General features: G+C 42.9%; 1 protein-coding gene across 5 annotated transcripts in view; it reads left to right on the plus strand.

Annotated features, from left to right (window-relative positions):
* The window catches only part of cd2ap (CD2-associated protein), a 67303-nt gene that overhangs the window by 35765 nt on the left and 11101 nt on the right, over positions 1–20437 (plus strand). For all 5 annotated transcript variants that reach the window (XR_004828643.2, XR_004828644.2, XR_004828645.2 and 2 more), the window contains exons 7-14: positions 985–1072; positions 1737–1831; positions 4834–4932; positions 5087–5143; positions 7333–7369; positions 12305–12367; positions 18359–18503; positions 19504–19613. Coding sequence is in view for 2 of the 5 variants with exons in the window: in XM_035794113.2 (XP_035650006.1) it covers positions 985–1072; positions 1737–1831; positions 4834–4932; positions 5087–5143; positions 7333–7369; positions 12305–12367; positions 18359–18503; positions 19504–19613 (694 nt within the window). In the remaining 3 variants the exon portion in view is untranslated. The remainder of the gene's footprint in view (positions 1–984; positions 1073–1736; positions 1832–4833; positions 4933–5086; positions 5144–7332; positions 7370–12304; positions 12368–18358; positions 18504–19503; positions 19614–20437) is intronic.

Here is a 20437-nt window from a genome sequence, read left to right on the forward strand (position 1 = left end):
TCTCTCGCTCCCCTCTGCTCTCTCGCTCCCCCTCTGCTCTCTCGCTCCCCCTCTGCTCTCTCGCCTCTGCTCTCTCGCCTCTGCTCTCTCGCTCTCTGCTCTTTCGCTCGCTCGCTCGCTCTCTGCTCTTTCGCTCGCTCGCTCTCTGCTCTTTCGCTCGCTCGCTCTCTGCTCTTTCGCTCGCTCGCTCGCTCGCTCTCTGCTCTTTCGCTCGCTCGCTCGCTCGCTCTCTGCTCTTTCGCTCGCTCGCTCGCTCTCTGCTCTTTCGCTCGCTCGCTCGCTCTCTGCTCTTTCGCTCGCTCGCTCGCTCGCTCTCTGCTCTTTCGCTCGCTCTCGCTCTGACTGACCTAGTTTCCTGGCCTCATATCTGAGGGCAATATTTATTTTTCGCACGCGCTCTCTTTTTCGCTCGCGCTCTTTTTCGCACTCTTTTTCGCTCGCTCTCTTTTTCGCGCTCTTTTTAGCTCGCGCTCTCTCTCATTTTCGCTCTCATTTTCGCTCTCTTTTTCACGCTCTTTTTCGCTTGCTCTCTTTTTCGCTCGCGCTCGCTCTCTTTTCCGCTCTGTCTTTCGCTCGCGCTCTCTCTCTCCTCGTGACTCAACAGCTTGTTACTCATAATCTAGAGGACATTCAACTTAGCTGAGACAAAACACCGAATAAGCGCGGGCCTGCCTGACTCTACCACTTATCTGTCTGGTCACTCAGTAACTAACAAAGGCTTCCTGATGTTGGTCTACGTTTTAGCTTAAGTCATATAACCCATATGACATACTCTGTAGCAGACTGGCATACTCTTCACAAACACTGACCTGCACGCTGACTAACACACTGTCTTTTGACCAATCGGTGAGTCCGCTGATGACCCTGTGCTCAGTGTTCATTCCGGTCAGGCATGCCTAGGCTCTCATTGGTGGGGACCATCTGAGCATTGTACTGTGCATCCAATCATGTCAGTAAATCCATCTGTGGTTTGCTTCATTTTAGCCAATCCCATTATTACCATCTGCCGCAAAGCCCGCCCATTCCAACGTGACAGACTCACAGAAAGCAGAGGGGGACAGCAAAGCAAAAGGTAAGGGGGAGGGTAAAGGTCCCAGTGTGTATGATTAGAAGTGACTTAAACACAAACTGACATCTTGTGTTATGTTCTCAGAGAGTACAATAGGTGTGTTTTGTCATGGCCCTAATGTGTGTGTTTTGTCATGCCCGTAAGGACCATTGTCCAACACTTGATAATCATAGCACAACATTTATGGTGTTTCTTTTATTGTGATTGTAAAATGTTGTTCTTACATTGAGGTTCAAGTGGAATATATTGTCATGTGGTGTGGGATGTTGTGCTTCCTAAGTGTTCAACTTAGGTTTAGGGTTAGCCAATCGTAACGGTATCACTAGGAATAAACTTAACACATCCATCACTTTTAATTTTTATTTGATTTATTTAACTAGACAAGTCGGTTAAGAACAAATTCTTATTTACAATGATGGCCTACCCCGGACGACGCTGGGCCAATTGTGCGCCACCCTATGGGACTCCCAATCACGGCTGAATGTGATGCTGCCTGGATTTGAACCAGGGACTACAGTGACGCCTCTTGCACTGAGATGCAGTGCCTTAGACCGCTGCGCCACTCGGCAGAACTTGACTCTTATTGGATGTGTTTGTTTATTCTGTCGGTTTTGTTGGTGAATGAATGTATTTCTCAAGAACAGTATTGTTCCTCTTCCTCCCCCAGTAAAAGAATACTGCAAGGCCACATTTGCGTTTGAAGCCACAAACCAAGATGAGCTGACACTGAAAGAGGGCGACGTCATACAGATTTTGAGTAAGGTAAGTAAAGCCACCCGGACCAGCACCAGCTGCTGGCCTGTGGCCCAGCCAATACTCCATCGAAAAGCTTAAAGCTACTACTACTCCAAACAGCTTTTAAAACAGTCTACGTAACTGTCCCACTTGTAAGGGAGAGAGTTTACTAGAGGATGTATAGGCTTGTTCCCAGCCACATGTTTACACTATACACCTATAGCTATAACGCATATAAACACAGGGAGTTATCTATTTGATCCTGGTCAACATGGTCCATCCCAGTCCGTTCTCCTCAGTGTGTTAATCTCACTTCCCGGACTGGACCCAGGTATAGTGGTACTGATTGTCCTCATCCACATTACTGCACATTCTCCAGCCCTGCTTGTCTATTCTTCCCTAGTGAAGTACAGTTGAAGTTGGAAGTTTGCATACACCTTAGCCAAATACATTTAAACTCAGTTTTTCACAATTCCTGACATTTAATCATAGTAAAGAGCCTGTCTTAGGTCAGTTATGATCACCACTTTATTTTAAGAATGTCAGAATAATAGTAGTGATTTATTTCAGCTTTTATTTCTTTCATCACATTCCCAATGGGTCAGAAGTTTACATACACTAAATTTGCATTTGGTAGCATTACCTTTTAAATTGTTTAACTTGGGTCAAACGTTTTGGGTAGCTTCCCACAATAAGTTGGGTGAATTTTGGCCCATTCCTCCTGACAGAGCATGTGTAACTGAGTCAGTTTTGTAGGCCTCCTTGCTCGCACACGCCTTTTCAGTTCTGCCCACAAATGTTCTATAGGATAGAGGCCAGGGCTTTGTGATGGCCACTCCAATACCTTGACTTTGTTGTCCTTAAGCCATTTTGCCACAATTTAGGAAGTATGCTTGGGGTCATTGTCCATTTGGAAGACCCATTTGCGACCAAGCTTTAACTTCCTGACTGATGTCTTGAGATGTTGCTTCTCCTGCCTCATGATGCCATCTATTTTGTGAAGTGCACCAGTCCCTCCTGCAGCAAAGCACCCCCACAACATGATGCTGCCACCCCTGTGCTTCATGGTTGGGATGGTGTTCTTCGGCTTGCAAGCCTCCCCCTTTTTCCTCCAAACATAACGATGGTCATTATGGCCAAACAATTATATTTTTGTTTCATCAGACCAGAGGACATTTCTCCAATAAGTACGATCTTTGTCCCCATGTGCAGTTGCAAACCGTAGTCTGGCTTTTTTATGGCTGTTTTACAGCAGTGGCTTCTTCCTTGCGGAGTGGCCTTTCAGGTTATGTCGATATAGGACTTGTTTTACTGTGGATAGACACTTTTGTACCCGTTTCCTCCAGCATCTTCACAAGGTCCTTTTTCTGTTCTGGGATTTGCACTTTTCGCACCAAAGTACATTAATCTCCAGGAGACGGAACACGTCTCCTTCCTGAGCGGTATGACGGCTGCGTGTTCCCACGGTGTTTATACTTGCCAACTGTTGTTTGTACAGATGAACGTGGTACCTTCAGGCATTTGGAAATTTCTCCCAAGAATGAGCCAGACTTGTGGAGGTCTACAATTTTTTTTCTGAGTTCTTGGCTCATTTTATTTGGATTTTCCCATGATGTCAAGCAAAGAGGCACTGAGTTTGAAGGTAGGCCTTGAAATACATTCACAGGTACACCTCCAATTGACTTAGGCTGATTGACATAATTTATCAGAAGCTTCTAAAGCCATGACATAATTTTCTGGAATTTTTCAAGCTGCTTAAAGGTACATACATTATGTTGTATGTAAACTTCTGACCCACTGGAATTGTGATACCGTGAATTATAAGTTAAGTAATCTGTCTGTAAACAATTGTTGGATGAATTACTTGTTATGCACAATGTAGATGTCCTAACCAACTTGCCAAAACTATAGTTTGTTAACAATACATTTGTGGAGTGGTTGAAAATGAGTTTTAATGACTCCAACCTAAGTGTGTGTAAACTTCTGACTTCATCTGTAGGTGAATGCTGTGAGCAAGACCTGGTCCAGGACCCTAGGGACAGATTTGAGTATGTAGTCCTAATGATTCTGATTAGGATTTAGGTAGTTTGCTGTAGGCTCAGCAACATTTTGTAACAGAAAACTAGTGATCATCTTATTGGACCAGTTCAGGTAGTACATCTTCCATTTCAGAATTGCCTCTAAACATGACCCTGATCACCATCGAGCACCCTGCTGTGTTTTGGAAGCAGCGTGATGGTAGGAAGCTGTCACCGTAGCAAATAAGTGATCTATTGCAGTTAGCTTCCCTTGACATTGGCCAGAGACTTGGGTCCCTGTTGAATTTTACACCCTGAAGAAGAGCATGAGTGCCATGGCTGGGAACGTGGCCAAGACAGTGCTAGGCCATATGGAGAAGTTGAGTTACCGTTACGAGCTGGCTCTTGAGTCATGTTTTGTTATTTAAGGCAGACACATTATGACAGATCACATTTCGCTGTGGATTAATCATGTTTAAGTGCCATCTAGTGTCCATTAAGCAGACTTACATGTGATGTCTAACATGAAGTGAGGTTGTAGGAATCTCCACAGATGCCTTTTATCAGTTTTGAAGCTGATTTTGAATTTGATGATATTGAATCAAATACATAATTGTTTATTCAGAGAATTTGTTTTGATTACCAGATGGCCTGATGCAGATATTTGGAAACTTTCTCAGACTCCTGTTTCTTTTATTTGTATTTTATTTAACTAAGTCAGTTAAGAACACATTCTTAATTACAATTATGGCCTACCCCAGCCAAACCACCTAACCCGGACGACACTCAGCAGATTGTGCACCGCCCTATGGGATTCCCGATCATGGCCGGTTGTGATACAGCCCGGGATCGAACCAGGGTCTGTAGTGACACCTCTAGCACTGAGATGCAGTGCCTTAGACCGCTGCGCCACTTGGGACTCCCTTAGGAGTCTTTGCTATGTTATTTTATCCTAGCCTTTTCATGGTAATGTTTGAAAAATGCTTGACCAGTAAAGTTGTTATGTTTCAGGACACAGGGGAGCCGGGGTGGTGGAGAGGGGAGATCGGAGGTAAAGAGGGAGTTTTTCCTGACAACTTTGTGGCTGTGATGTCAGACGCAGACAAAGAGGTATGATGAAAGAAATAGTGAACTCCAGATCACATACAGTATGTGTTCCCTAGTGGTCTTATCCCTTGATTGCCTATGTGTAAAGTCAGTCATTTGTGTAATGATCATACATGTTTCATTATTAAAACGTAAACTATTTCCCTTTATTTTGCAGCCGGCTCCCACATCAAGAGGATCAGTCAAACTGTCTCCCAAGCAGGAAGCAGAAGAGGTAGGCTGGGCTTTCCACATGCTTGTGTTAGAGTACATGGTGTTGGTGTATGCTCACGGAAATCATGTGGTACTCTTCCCTTGATATGGAGAGCAAGTCTAATGAGAGTGGTAGCCTGGGAATGTTCTGTTGACTGGTCAGATTGGGGTCTCTGTCAGGAGTCTCCTATAAGTCATCATACACTTTAGACGGGAAATGATGCTTTCTCTAGATATTTCTACGCGTTCTAGTTACTGAGCTCTCAGTGTTGATCTCATCTCTAGCTAAGCCCCCTCACAGCTGTTCTGTTTAAAGAGAAGTGCAAAATATCACTTTTGTGAGTCTTTGCCTTCAAAAAAAGTATCCTCCAGCTAAATTATTTTAATATGTTAAGGTTGAATTTCAGGGAAGTTATTTTAAGAGCAGACTAAAATACTCCTTTTATAATTGTAAGTAAAGTTCCTGGTACTTGAACTTCAATGTCCCTGTTTATTAACTCTGTCGCCTCCCCGGCCCACACAGTGGCTGCTGTCGTTGTGTCACGGCCCGGTGGAGAGACCATAGTGCTCTGCCTCACCATATGGAGGTCAAGCAGCAGTGGTGGTGAATGGGCTTCTGGCCCAGAGCATTAGGAAGTTCTTGCTCCATAATGGATCTCCCTGTTGCCCTTTATGTTCTCTGTTCTGCTAGATGCTCAGTAGAGGGCAGACATGAACAATTCTCCATTAAGAGAGGCGGTCAGGCCAGTCTCTCTCACTTTCTCTTCCCTTCTCTCTTTTTTTCTTCATCTTTATTTCTATGTTGTTATTGTGAGCATGTTATAAAGAAGTCTCTGTTTTTGGATGGTTACAGGATACATCCTAGTAAAATAGAGTGAATATTGTTTTTATTATTTAAATATTTTCCCAGTTTCACACTTTTTAATGTATAGAAAATGTAAAGTCCCACATTCCCTGTGATTCTTCATGCTGCGGCCCTCGTGACCACAGCATGTAAAACACATCACTTATAGCTCTCAGATTAGATACTGGTGGTAGCTACCACAGTTTGGCTGCAATTCATTCTCAGATAAAGCCTTAATGAGGACAGTTGCCATGGAAGTTGTCATCAAACAACAAAGCAGAGCAAATAGAGGATGTGCTGCGATTTATTTGATTATTCTTGGCTGGACACGTCTCCTTTTCAAAAAGAAAATAAAAACAATAAATGCATGAGCCTGGGGAGACCAAGTGGCGTTGTTTCAACCTTCGCAGATCTCGACTTTAAGATCATTGTAGAACGGAAAATGAATTGCTTGTTATTTTCATTTGGAGCACGTGCTTCTCTTCTGACTGATGCTCTTGCCTCAGCAGCATTAGAGGCCCGGTGTCACTCCTCAGCCCTCCGTACTCTCACACACTGATGGGCCTGATTCTTTCTAACTCGGGATCAAAGTGTTAGTTGATTTGTAGATCAGTGATTCGGCACAGTGCGTTGCTCAGGCTTACTACATGGAACAGCTGCAGCGTTATCTGCATCTGTGGCACTCGAAGCCTTGTGTTTCGATTGACGTACTGTTTTAAATTGGAGTCAGGTAAGAATAAAGTCGAAACATGTTTGTATGTATTACAGAAGCCAGGCAGAAAGGAATAACAAGAATTCGGAAGAATTTTAAGAAACTGATGAACAAGAACCAACAATGATTGAACCGACCCTGACATTCTTCTTTGTTAAACGTGATGCACCTGAGCCAAAGTAAAGAAATGTAGTTGGGTCACTGAAAAAACATGAACACATTGTCCCCTTGAACAAACCGTTAAACCCAGGGCACCTTTCTTTGTTGCCATAGCGCCTATTCAAGTAGCTAGATGCAGAGAGACTCTCCGACGTCTTAATAAAAAAATGTTATCTATGCTTAAATAAGCCTATTGGCTGTCCTTACTATTGTACTGTCAGTGCATTATGACTTGTCAGCTTGTGTAACTCCAGGTATTTTGGGTTGCTTTTCTTTAGAAAGAGGCTTGACTTGTTACCTCACTACGTACTCTCATTTTGAACATATTCCCTGAATGTTAAACCGAATACAGTGGAGCATTAAAGTGCTCTTTCACTCTCTGCTTGTTGGCCATCATGGTGCATCTGCTGGGAGTCTGATGATATTTAAACTAACGAGTGCTACTGTAGCTGAATGAGAAGTCCTCTGTCACATTGACCTACTTTCTGTTTTTCAGAGACCCAAGAAGCCACCCCCACCATCAAAAAGCATAGGTAAGGCCTGCTTATTATGAACGTGTGACTGTCGTCAACCTCCTTTTTAGACGATAATGTCAACGATTGTAAAAGTCAGGGGCGTAACTTTCACTGGGAACTGGGGGGCGGACCACATGTCTATCACATTCTGAAATGCCATTTTTGCCCCCCCCCCCCAGTTTTTATAATTGGAATGTGACACACAACGAGGTACGGGTGTGCTTTAGAACCATGCAGGCACCTCCAAGCGGTCGGGTAAGCAGTTTTGAGTGTTTATCCGGCTGGATTAAAAAAAATAATTATGTCCCCCCCCCCCACTTCTTAAACAAAGTTGCGCCCTTGGTAAAAGTAGATCACTATCAATTAACAGAGAGGAACAGCAGGAACCTGTGGTTTTGCATGTGACTCTTCACTACGTTTTCAAACTTCCCCACTGGTGTTGTCTCTTGCCGAGTGTTAGTACATTATCAATCAATATGGGCAGAAGAACACAAACATGTACCTCTGCTTGTCTATCGGTGCACCTTGTCACCTAATATCATAATCCCTAGTTATGAATGCTCCAGAGGTGATCATGATTGTAATTAGTCGTTCACGTCTCCATCGGTTTGGTTGACAAGGCAGCCGGTCTTGGGGGTAATGGCCAGAAAGAATGCGATGGCGTGTTCTAATCGCTTCCTCGCTTGCTCAAATGATTTATAGATTGGAACGATTTTCTCAGAAGTGGTGACGGCGATAGCTGTGAAGCACCGGGAGGGGGGGGGCTAAATTGTCACGTTATTAATTAATGCACTTCCTGCCTTGAACTGAGAGGCCTGTGTTGCACTTTGACCCCGGGGGGTTTGGGATTCAGGGAAAATAAACATCTATGAATTCCCCAACTTTGTCTTGTACCATATTGTAAATTCAGTCCAGATCTGAATCCTTGATTGTCTACTAAGGCGAACAGAGACATGACGCATGTAGATATTTAGGAGCCTTTGACTCCTGTCTAATGGCCCACTGTAGTCTCATGTAGCAGACTTCTAGGGCCCTCATCCCGGCTGTTAATGCGATTTAACCCACTATACCCGGAGGTCTTAACTTTGCCATAGATCTACATCTCTAGAGCGGTGGTTTTCAATCAGGTGTGCCGCAAAACTTTTCCTAATCTTGATTTTTTTTTTCAAATTTAACACTCACTTAAAAACAAACTTGACCTGTGGAATTAACATGGCATTTTGATTTGGGAGCATGGTAACATCTGTGTCGTTGTTTCAAGTCCGGTGCGCTCATGCTGATGTAAAATTTGTATAGTTTAATACAGGATCGGTGTCCCGACCTCGGGACGGTTGAGCTAACGGCTAATGTGATTAGCATGAGCTTGTAAGAAACAAAATCCCTTTTACCAGATCTAATGTTTTATATACTCCTACATTAAATTCGCATTTCCACAGACTTCAAAGTGTTTCCTTTCAAATTTCAATCATTAATATGCATGTCCTGAGCTACAGGCACTTAGATTTAGCTATTAGATTTGGGTCATTTTAAATTAAAATTGAAAAGGGGTGCATCTTTAATGAAAGGGGCGCGCATCACAAGCCAAGTTATTTTATCATTTTACTTAGTCTCTGAGAACCATTGGCGCAGGCAAGTCTGATTTAGGCTTAGCTCTAGCCTCTGCCATAGAAACAAACAGAGCATTGCTTTGTGTCTGTGGTTGCACTATTACAATGCTGAAAACCACTCGTCTCTAGCCCAAACCAGACCCATTTCATGGGGCCTTCATTTTTTTCATTCTACTGATCATGGGATGCTCTTAAAGGGGTACACACAAATGAATCATCATGATTAAGGAACTATGGAAATGGTTCAATTAAATCTTATTTAATTTTTTTAACCATGTCACAGAAAATGGATGATTTACAGTTGTTGGTTGACATGATACAGTGCCTTTAAAATATTCCTACCCCTTGACTTTTTCCACATTTTGTTAAGTTACAGCCTTATTCTTAAATTGATTAAATAGAAACAAATCCTCAGCAATCTACACACTACCCCATAATGACAAAGTAAAAATAGGTTTTTAGAAATGTTTGCTAATTTTTTTAAATTAAAAAACAAATGCCTTATTTACACAAGTATTCAGCTCCTTTGCTATTAGACTTGAAATTGAGCTCGGGTGCATCCTGTTTCCATTGATCATCCTTGAGATGTTTCTACAACTTGATTGGAGTCCACCTGTGGTAAATTCAATTCATTGGACATGATTTGGAAAGGCACACACTTGTCTATATAAGGTCCCACAGTTGACAGTGCATGTCAGAGCAAAAACCAAGCTGTGAGGTTGAAGGAATTGTCCGTAGAACTCCGAGACAGGATTGTGTCGAGGCACAGATCTGGGGATGGGTTATAAACAAAACCTTTCTGCAGCATTGAAGGTCCCCAAGAACACAGTGGCTTCCATCATTCTTACATGGAAGATGTTTGGAACCACCAAAACTCATCCTAGAGCAATCCGCGGAGAAGGGCCTTGGTCACGGAGGTGACCAAGAACCTGATGGTCACTCTGACAGAGTTCCTCTGTGGAGATGGGAGAACCTTCCAGAAAGACAACCATTTCTGCAGCACTCCTCCAGTCAGGCCTTTATGGTAGAGTGGCCATACAGAAGCCATCCTCAGTAAAAGGCACATGACATCCCCCTTGGAGTTTGCCAAAAAACACCGAAAGACTTTCAGACCATGAGAACAAGATTCTCTGGTCTGATGAAACCAAGATTGATCTCTTTGACCTGAATTCCAAGTGTCACGTCTGGAGGAAACCTAGCACCATCCTTACGGTGAAGCATGGTGGTGGCAGCATCATGCTGTGGGGATGTTTTTCAACTGCAGGGACTGGGAGACTAGTCAGGATCGAGACAAAGATGAATGGAGCAAAGTACAAAGATCCTTGATGATAACCTGCTCCAAAGTGCTCAGGACCTCAGACTGGGGCAATGGTTTACCTTCCAACAGGACAACAACCCTAAGCACGCAGCCAAGACAATGCAGTGGCTTCAGGACAAGTCTCTGAATTTCCTTGAGTAGCCCAGCCAGAGCCTGGACTTGAACCCAATCGAACATCTCTGGAGAGACCTCAAAATAGCTGCCAAGCCAACATGGCAGATCTTGACAGGATCTGCAGAGAAGAATGGGAGAAACTTCACAAATACAGGTGTGCCAAGCTTGTAGTGTCCTACCCAAGAAAATTCAATGCTGTAATTGCTGCCTAATTTATAAATTAAATTTCTCAACCTGTTTTTGCTTTGTCATTATGAAGTATTGTATGTAGATTGACTTGGCTTTTCTATTAAGCACCTTTCACCTAGATATCTGTCTTTATTTTAATTTAATTTTTTTGTTTAACCAGGTAGGCTAGTTGAGAACAAGTTCTCATTTGCAACTGACCTGGCCGAGATAAAGCAAAGCAGTTCGACACATACAACAACACACAGTTAAACGTGGAGTAAACAAACATACAATCAATAATACAGTAGAAAAATCTATATACAGCATGTGCAAATGAAGTAGGATAAGAGAGGTAAGGCAATAAATAGGCCATGGTGGCGAAGGAATTACAATATAGCAATTAAACAGTGGAAGTGATAGATGTGCAGAAGATGAGTGTGGAGTGATACTGGGGTACAAAAGAGCAAAATAAATAACAGTATGGGGGATGGAGGTAGTTGGATGGGCTATTTATAGATGGGCTATGTACAGGTGCAGTGATCTGTGAGCTGCTCTGACAGTTGGTCCTTAAAGCTAGTGAGTGAGGTAAGAGTCTCCAGCTTCAGAGATTTTTGCAGTTCGTTCCAGTCATTGGCGGCAGAGAACTGGAAGGAGAGGAGGCCAAAGGAGGAATTGGCTTTGGGGGTGACCAGTGAGATATACCTACTGCAGCTTATGCTACAGGTGGGTGCTGCTATAGTGACCAGTGAGCTGGGCTTTACCTAGCAGAGACTTGTAGATGATCTGGAGCCAGTGGGTTTGGCGACGAATATGAAGCGAGGGCCAGCCAACGAGAGCACACAGGTCGCAGTGGTGGGTAGTATATGGGGCTTTGGTGACAAAACGGATGGCACTGTGATAGACTGCATCTAATTTGTTGAGTAGAGTGTTGGAGGCTATTTTGTAAATGACATCGCTGAGGTCGAGGATCGGTAGGATGGTCAGTTTTACGAGGGTACGTTTGGCAGCATGAGTGAAGGATGCTTTGTTGCGAAATAGGAAGCCGTTTCTAGATTTAATTAGTGGATTGGAGATGTTTTAATGTTTTAATGTGACGCTGGAATGAGAGTTTACAGTCTATCCAGACACATAGGTATTTGCAGTTGTCCACGTATTCTAAGTTAGAACCGTCCAGAGTAGTGATGCTGGACGGGCGGGCAGGTGCGGGCAGCAACGGTTGAAGAGCATGCATTTAATTTGACTTGCATTTAAGAGCAGTTGGAGGCCACGGAAGGAGAGTATGGCATAGAAGCTCGTCTGGCATAGAATGGCATAGAAGCTCGTCTGGAGGTTAGTTAACACAGTGTCCAAAGAAGGGCCAGCGGTATACAGAATGGTGTCGTCTGCTTAGAGGTGGATCAAAGAATCACCAGCAGCGGGAGCGACATCATTGATGTGTCCCTGTGTTGATTGGAAAAAATCTGAGTTTTCTCTTCTTTTAGGTTCATGTTTCCAAATGGTGTTAATACTTATTGCAAGAACGCCTCCTATCTGAAGTTTCAGGTGCTTGCAGAGCACAGCAAAGATTTCTGTACTCTCCCTTTTAGTCTGCACAGGAAACACTTGAGTGTCTCACATCCTCCTCCTGCTTGCAGAATGTCTGTTCAGTTTGCTCTGTGTACGAGTGGCTGTCCTCATAGACTCGTAGAGCGATTTGTAAAGAGAGGAGGACGTTACTAACCAACAGGAACATGTTTCTCTTTTCAGCTCGCAAACCCGAGGTCCCGTTGGCTGACAAGAAGCCCCTGCATGCGCATCCTGAGGACCGAGGTAAATTTCGCCTTCTTCCCCAAACTTCCACCTACCTGCCCTTTCCCATTAAAGGATGAGAAACCTTTCCCCTCTCCTCTCTGGGTGCTGCCAACACTTCCCACCTTCCAATCAGCTCCAAGGGACGTGGCTCTCCAGAGGAGGTCAATAGGCTCACGCCGGTCACATTCTCTCAAATATCACATACATTTTTATATTAGTGTTACTACACAACCTGGCCCTGTTGTGGTTGTGTGTGTAGTTACGAAAAAGCGACATTGCGACACTGCTACGTGCCAAACCTTTAGTCTCCATATAGTATAAATTAGTCTTAAGTCTCACACCAATGAAGAGTTTGCTCTGGCTTGAGCATTTGCACCTGGAAGATGTAAGCTGTAATTTTGACATTTGCCTTTGTGTTTGGGCCCCTCTTAAAATCTCACGAATAACTTCATGACTAACTAACTGTATATGCTCACTAAAGCTGATCCCAAGGGTCTAGACTCAAGACAGACACCTGTCCATACAGATCAAGAGAAACACAGGGATTCACATCCTTGTAGTGTTTGTGTTGACAGTTGATCCACTTGTAGGGAAATGATGATGCAAATATCCTTTTGGTCCCCTCACTTAGTCAGTGAGCAGCAGCTGCACCAGTCCTGCTATGCCTACCTGACCATAGAATATCCTACCACAGGCTATTAGAGGAGAACAGTCTCATCTTTGCACTTCACACGTTGTGTCGTCTTGGATAAAAACAACAGTCGTGTCCTCTTCAGCCTTCTCTTTATTAAGATGTGGTTTACACAGTTATTGGACAATCAGATGTACAGTGAATTGCAATCAGAAATTTGAGAGCACTTTGGCCTCTACTTCACATATAATATGGATGGTTTAAGTAATTGATCCTATAGAAATTCTATGATAGGAGACATTATGCATCTCTTTGGAGGTGTGTGGTCCTGTCTCCTTCGCTCCTTCTGTGCTGTGTGCACTGCGCACCTTCCCACTCAGACACAGACATCAAGCCCCACCCCTTGCCACTCGCAACAAAGACGAAAGATCGTCTTCCTCTCTGACAACAAGCAACTTCAACTTGCTATTTACATTTGAGGTTTGGTCCAACATAATCGGTCGTATGGACAACGAAACGCATTGAGACATGATTTGTTCTGTGATAGAGGAGAACTTAACCTTTTGTGATACTCTTTTTATGTATCGACTCCCAAAATTTGAAACAAAGCAGACCCTACTAAGACGAGTATCAATGAATAACATTGTCGAACATTTTTGGTCGTTTTCTGTCGTGCACAGCATTGTGGTACCACATACCGCTAGCAGCATTTTATCCACTGTCTTACAGTGCCTTTGGAAAGTATTCAGACCCCTTGACTTTTTACACATTTTGTTACGTTACAGCCGTATTCATTTTTTAAAAATAATCCTCATCAATCTACACACAATACCCCATAATGATAAAGCAAAATGTGTTTTTGCTAATTTAACTGAAATATTCAGACCCTTTACTTAGTACTTTGTTGAAGCACCTTTGGCAGCAATTACAGCATCGAGTCTTATTGGGTATGATGCTACAAGCTTGGCACCTGTATTTGGGTTTCTCCCATTCTCTGCAGATCCTGTCAACTTCTATCAGGTTAGATAGGGAGTGTCGCTGCAGCGCTATTTTGAGGTCTCCAGAGATTTTCGATTGGGCTCTGGCTGGGCCACTCGAGGACATTCAGAGACTTGTCCCGAAGCCACTCCTACATTGTCTTGGCTGTGTGATTAGGGTCGTTGTCCTGTCGGTAGGTGAACCTTCGCCCCAGTCTGAGGTCCTGAGAACTCCGGAGCAGGTTTTCATCAAGGATCGCTCTGTACTTTGCTCCGTTCATCTTTGCCTCAATCCTGACTAGTCTCCCAGTCCCTGCCTTTGAAAAACATCCCCACAGCATGATGCTGCCACCGCCATGCGTCGCAGTAGGGATGTTGCAGGGTTTCTTCCAGGTGTGACGCTTGGCATTCAGGCCAAAGATTTCAATCTTGCTTTCATCTGACCAGAGAATCTTGTTTCTCATGGTCTGAGAGTCTTTAGGTGTCTTTTGTCCAATCAATTGAATTTACCACAGGTGGACTCCAATAAAGTTGGAGAAACATCAAGGATGATCAATGGAAACAGGATGTATCTGAGCTGCGTTTCGCGTCTCATAGCAAAGGATCTGAATACTTATGTAAATAAGGCATTTCAATTTATTTATTTTTATTACATTTGCAGAAATTTCCTAACCTGTTTTCACTTTGTCATTATAGGGTATTTTGTGTAGATTGCTGAGGATTTGTATTTATTTATTTAATCCATTTTAGAATAAGACTGTAACGTAACAAAATGTGGAAAAAGTAAAGGGGTCTGAATACTTTCCGAAGTAGTCTGTTTTATAAATGTACAATGTGTGTGTGTGTGTGTGTGTGTGTGTGTAACGAATTGGCAAATTGTTCTCATTCTGAGAAATAAGCACCTTATCCAGGTAGGCCGCTGATTTCAACATCTTAACAAAGAGAACAGACTGTTGTTCAAACAGTTGGAGACTGACAGGAGGGTGTATTCATTGTTAGCAAGCAAATAGATCCTAGTGGGCAGACTTTAAATATAACTATTAGCTGGTTACTCACTACCAGGTGGGCTTGTTTTCTAAATTGCCTAAATTACCTGCTACCAGATGTTGGTCATTTAGTGGATGTGCATTGTGCATATTTCTGGTTAAATTTGTAACAAATGTTGTTGTTTTTACCTTTTAATTGTGCAACTGAGCATATTTAGAGAGAACGTTAAAAAAAAATCTAGATAGATTTTGTGAATTGCCCATAAGTTTGAAAAGACTCATGATGTGATTTTTAGGCCATATCGCCTAGCCATAATCCCTGTTGGTTTCAGAACAGTCAGCTGCAGCCCATTGTCTGGTATTTTAATGTGAATTGTGTCACTGAGACGCTGTTGCTCGACACCAATGTGCTACTTTTTCAACATGTTTTAAGAACAGGCAGTCAGCTTCCTGACCAACGTCTCTGGGATGTTCATGTTTACAGTTAACACACTAATGCCAGGGAACTAATCAAATAAGTCAACTCGATTGGGCCTCATCTATGATTTGAGAGAGGGGAAGCGAAGGGGAACAACTGATTTGCGTAAGAAGGCTGGAGAGGTTGTTAACAATTGTCAGACGTAAGGTTGGACAAAGTGTTTGTTGTGAGTGTGCCGTTAACACGGTGATTAAGTTGTCTCTGTAATTAGTCACTTATTATAAGAAACAAGGAGGTGGATCTATCTGCTGAAGACATATCACAGGCCTGTCTTCTGACTTACTTTTTGTGTGTGTTTGTTTTCAGGCCCTTTTTGTATACTCCATCTCTGCAACACTTTTACGTAATTCAATGGTGAATCAATCAATTGTGAATCAATCGTGATTCAATATTACTTCCATCATTTTTGTGGACTAGCAAACTTCCATCATATGTTAAAGAAGTCTTGAGTTTCTGCTCACCTGAGTTAGAATACCTCATGATAAGATGTAGACCACACTATTTCTGTAGTGTGATATAGAGTATCCCCAATCAATTGGATGAGTCACTATTATGTAGGTGGTTGGAAATGATCCAAACATTTAGTTTGAATATAGTAATAATAAAGTACGCATCAATCTGACTCCATTATCTGTGACTGCTTTAGGCCCATAATCTTATCCAGTGGGTATAGTCAAGGTTGCTAGCCTTGCGCCGCCACTCGGAATACTATAAGATGCACGTGTCTAGGTTTACCGTTTTGCAATTATTAAGAGGCCAAGCAACAAGGAGCTAATATCTTGCAATCGATGTCTTCGCATTCAATTATTGAGTAAACCTCAGCTCAGAGATACACACTTAGAGACCAAGCATATATGCAATGTAAATTGTGAATTAAATTTACCATTAGACATTTCACCAAATAATTCAAGGAATATTATTCAAATGTGAGGACTGCAGTTCGTATCCATTTAAAAGTAATCTGATGTTTTACAGTTACACAATACGAATACAATAAATAAAAAAGTATATACCAGAAATCTTCACTGTAAAAATGTCATGACGCTATGATTGTTTGTATGTCATACAGGTGAAATAGTTTTTTATTATTTTTACAGGAATGTCCACCAGAGCTGTTACCAGATAATGAAATGTTAATTTCTCTACCATAAGCCGCCTCAAACGGTGTTTTAGAGAATGAATTTTGCAGTACTTCCAACCGGCCTCACAACGCCGGAACACATGTATGGTTTGCTGATGTCAACGTGAACAATGTGCCCCATGGTGGGGTTATGGTATGGGCAGGCATAAGCTACGAACACAATTGCATTTTATCGATGGCAATTTGAATGCACATAGATATCGTGATGAAATCCTGAGGCCCATTGTCGTGCCAATAATCCGCCACCATCACCTCATGTTTCAGCATTATAATGCACAGCCCAATGTCGCAAGGACCTGTACACATTTCCTGGAAGCTGAAAATGTCTCGCCTGCACACTTACCAGACACTTACCACACATATCACCCATTGAGCGTGTTTGGAATGCTCTGGATCGACGTGTTCCAGTTTCCCGCCCATATCCAGCAACTTCGCACAGCCATTGAAGAGCAGTAGGACAACATTCTACAGGCCACAATCAACAGCCTGATCAACTCTGTTAAGATGTGTCGCGCTGCATGAGGCAAATGGTCACACCAGAATCTGACGGCTTTTCTGATCCAAGCCCCTACTTTTTTTTTAAGGTACAGTATCTGTGACCAACAGATGCATTTCTGTATTCCCAGTCATGTGAAATCCATAGATTAGGGCCTAATGATTTATTTCAATTGATTTGATTTCCTTATTTGAACTGAAACTCTTTGAAATTGTAGCATGTTGTGTTTATTTTTGTTCAGTATATATTTAGCAATTCACTTCTAATTTATATGTCCTGTACTTTATTTTTACTTAGTAACTCTGGATAAAAGTGTCAGGTAATTAACAAAAATATACATTTAGCCTAAGTGTTTAGCTTTTTATGAGTTTAATGTAAGTTTTCTTTTAGTTTCATCCTAAAATTCCCTTAGATATAAAAAGCAATCGTAGCCCCAGGGTTTTAGTCTGAGTCTCATAGGGCCGCTCACTATTGGCCCGGCGTCATCCGGGTTTGGCCGGGGTAGGCCGTCATTGTAAATAAGAATTTGTTCTTAACTGACTTGCCTAGTTAAAAATGTTATTTGCATGTAGCGTTATGATGTCACCAGGGTAAATGGAGGGACAATGTGACAGTGAGCGGACGGCTACTGCATGTTTTTTCTTCCAGGCAATCTATTGTGACAGGCCTTTATTAGCAGTCCTTTAGCCTAGATTATGTCTGTTTTTGGCTTACATCTGGGCTTCTTGCACATTTGCCCATTTCATGCACGAAGGCTCTTTGGTATTAACGTGAAGTGCTGCACTTACACACATTCACTGTACGTTACAGAAGTGATGTCACTGGCAGTCCTCAGGGTGGCTGAAAAATCTTTCCTTCGCCCTGGCACTAACCCCGTTCAAAGGATGACTTCAGGGACACGGTGACACTTCCCTTCTCTCTAGGCCTCGATTAGCTTAAAGAAACACGTTGCTGTTTTACACTTGTTCGTGCTTTGCATATCTTATCGCCCTCTATGCATATGAATAATTTGTCACAGCGTTGTTTGTTTGTTTATTTCTCTGTCAGGAATGAAGCATTTCCCTAATGAGATTAGGGGTTGTCTATTTTAATATTTCAGTGGAATATCCCTGGGAATAGTTGATGCTTACATGTCCTGGCAGCCGAGAATGAAGAATGAATGTGCCTAAAACAACCAGGACCTCGTGCAACCTCCATGATCTTGAAATGTATACAGTACTGTGCATACAATGTGAAAAATTTTGTCACAATGATCATCCCGTCTCTCTGTCTCTCTCTCTGTCTCTCTCTGTGTGTGAAGGTGACAAGACAGATCAAAAACTGTCAAAGCCTACTGCCCCTCTGGTCCCACCCAAGAAACCTGTCCCCCCGCCAGGCAAGAGTAAACCAGGCGTCCTCCCCCCAAAACGTCCAGACAAGCCTCTCGCACCCTCCCTAGGGGCCAAGTAAGCCTCCCATCCTTCTACCTGTCCCCCTGTTCTTGCAGCTTTCCCTTTGTTCATATTGGATATTCACTTGAGGAAGGACAACATTGTGCAGTAGTAGGTTTTATTGGCAAATTCGCAGTCATAGACTAAGTTGTACACCAATTTACAATCCTAATAATACAATAGTCAAATCCTAAACTAGCATAAACGTTTAATATGGTACCATTTAAAATATGCAATGTATACAAAGCAACAATAGCAAGGTGACCACTTTATAAAATACAAGAGTTGTTATGTAGGCATTTCTTAGGCGTCTGGGCTGTATGGTGTGTGTTGATCAGTTTAGGTGAAGTATGGGATGGGAGAGTTCTGATAGCAGCTTGTCTGTGTCATGGGAGCGTTCAGTTTATGGCTGTTGTGGATTATGTCCAGTGACCTGCTGTCTCGTTGGGGGGAGCCAGTGTGCAAACTGGGAGCTCTGCCGAGATTTGGCAAATGTCAGGCAGATCTGCTTCCATCAGTTCTCCCGGGACATGATTCCTAAGGTTTCATGGGCTTCCCCATAGCTGGTGTACGACTCGCCCAGAATGGTTCTGCACGCTCCCTTCTGGACCCGCTCCAGCTGAGCAGTCAAGGTTTGAGTGAGGCCAGGGTGCCAGGCAGGTACTGTATACTCTAGAAACTAGTCGAACGTATACGATGTAGATGGATCGTAGGTCTGCTGAGGTGGTATAGATGCATTTGAGGACGAACAGCTTCAAACTACAACTATTGATAACCAGTATATTTAGTTTCAGGCATTTGTTTATGGCTTCGAAATGATTGCATTCACGCTGAAAATGATCTTTCCTGTTTTGCTATTTTAAGTCTCAACGTGTAGCACAAAGGCCTTTTTGAAGTCCAGTTGCATTCCTAACGTAATGTACCTATAACTCCAGCTATTAGGATTGTATTACTGCCACTACTGTTCACAGCTCTAGTAATGTTTTGCTACTGTTGTTATCCCCCTCCCCTACAGGCACAATGGAGAGGTGCCTTCCACACTTCCAAAGTCTGATTTTGAGCCAACGTTACCCAGCAAACCAAAAACACTGTCGGGTGACTGGGGGGACAAAGCCCTTGACATGGGTATGTAATGACTCCACTTTTTATTTAGAAGAAATTCCTAGCAGTAAAACCTCTTTAACAAGCCATGCAATTATATATATATATATATATATAGATAGATAGATAGATAGATAGATAGATAGATAGATAGATGACATCAACCGCCGAGCACCGGCGGTATATATATATACTTCACGATTATACAGCTCCGTGACATCATTATTAGTTATGCACAGCTTGCTCCAAACACAGGGTCACGTTTCATCTATAAAACTGTATATACACTTCCAGCTTCTTAGGTTGAATGTTTCTTTATGCGTATAACCTCCTGAGTGGCGCAGCGGTCTAACGAGGCAACAGACACCCTCGTTCGAATCCAGGATGTATCACAACCGGCCATTATTGGGCGTCACGCAATGGGCCCAGCGTCGTCCGGGTTTGGCCGGTGTAGGCCGTCATTGTAAATAAGAATTTGCCTGTTGTCACGACTTCTGCCAAAGTCGTTGCCTCTCCTTGTTCGGGCGGTGCTCGGCGGTTGACGTCACCGGCCTTTTAGCCATCATTTTCCATTGGTTTTGTCTTGTCTTCCCACACCTGTTTTCATTCCCATTTATTACCTGTTGTGTATTTAACCCTCTGTTTCCCCTCATGTCTTTGTCAGAGATTGTTTTGTCAAGTGTTGTTTTATGTTGTATAGGTGCGCGACGGGTCCTCGTACCCATGTTCGTTTATGTATGTACGTATTTAGTGTTTGGAGCATGTCAAGTGGACTTATATTAAAAGACTCCGTTTGACTCTCCTGCGCCTGACTTCCCTGCCACCTATACACACGACTCTGACACCTG

This window comes from Oncorhynchus keta, chromosome 19 (genome assembly GCF_023373465.1).
Source record: "Oncorhynchus keta strain PuntledgeMale-10-30-2019 chromosome 19, Oket_V2, whole genome shotgun sequence".
In the NCBI taxonomy this organism is placed as follows: domain Eukaryota; kingdom Metazoa; phylum Chordata; class Actinopteri; order Salmoniformes; family Salmonidae; genus Oncorhynchus; species Oncorhynchus keta.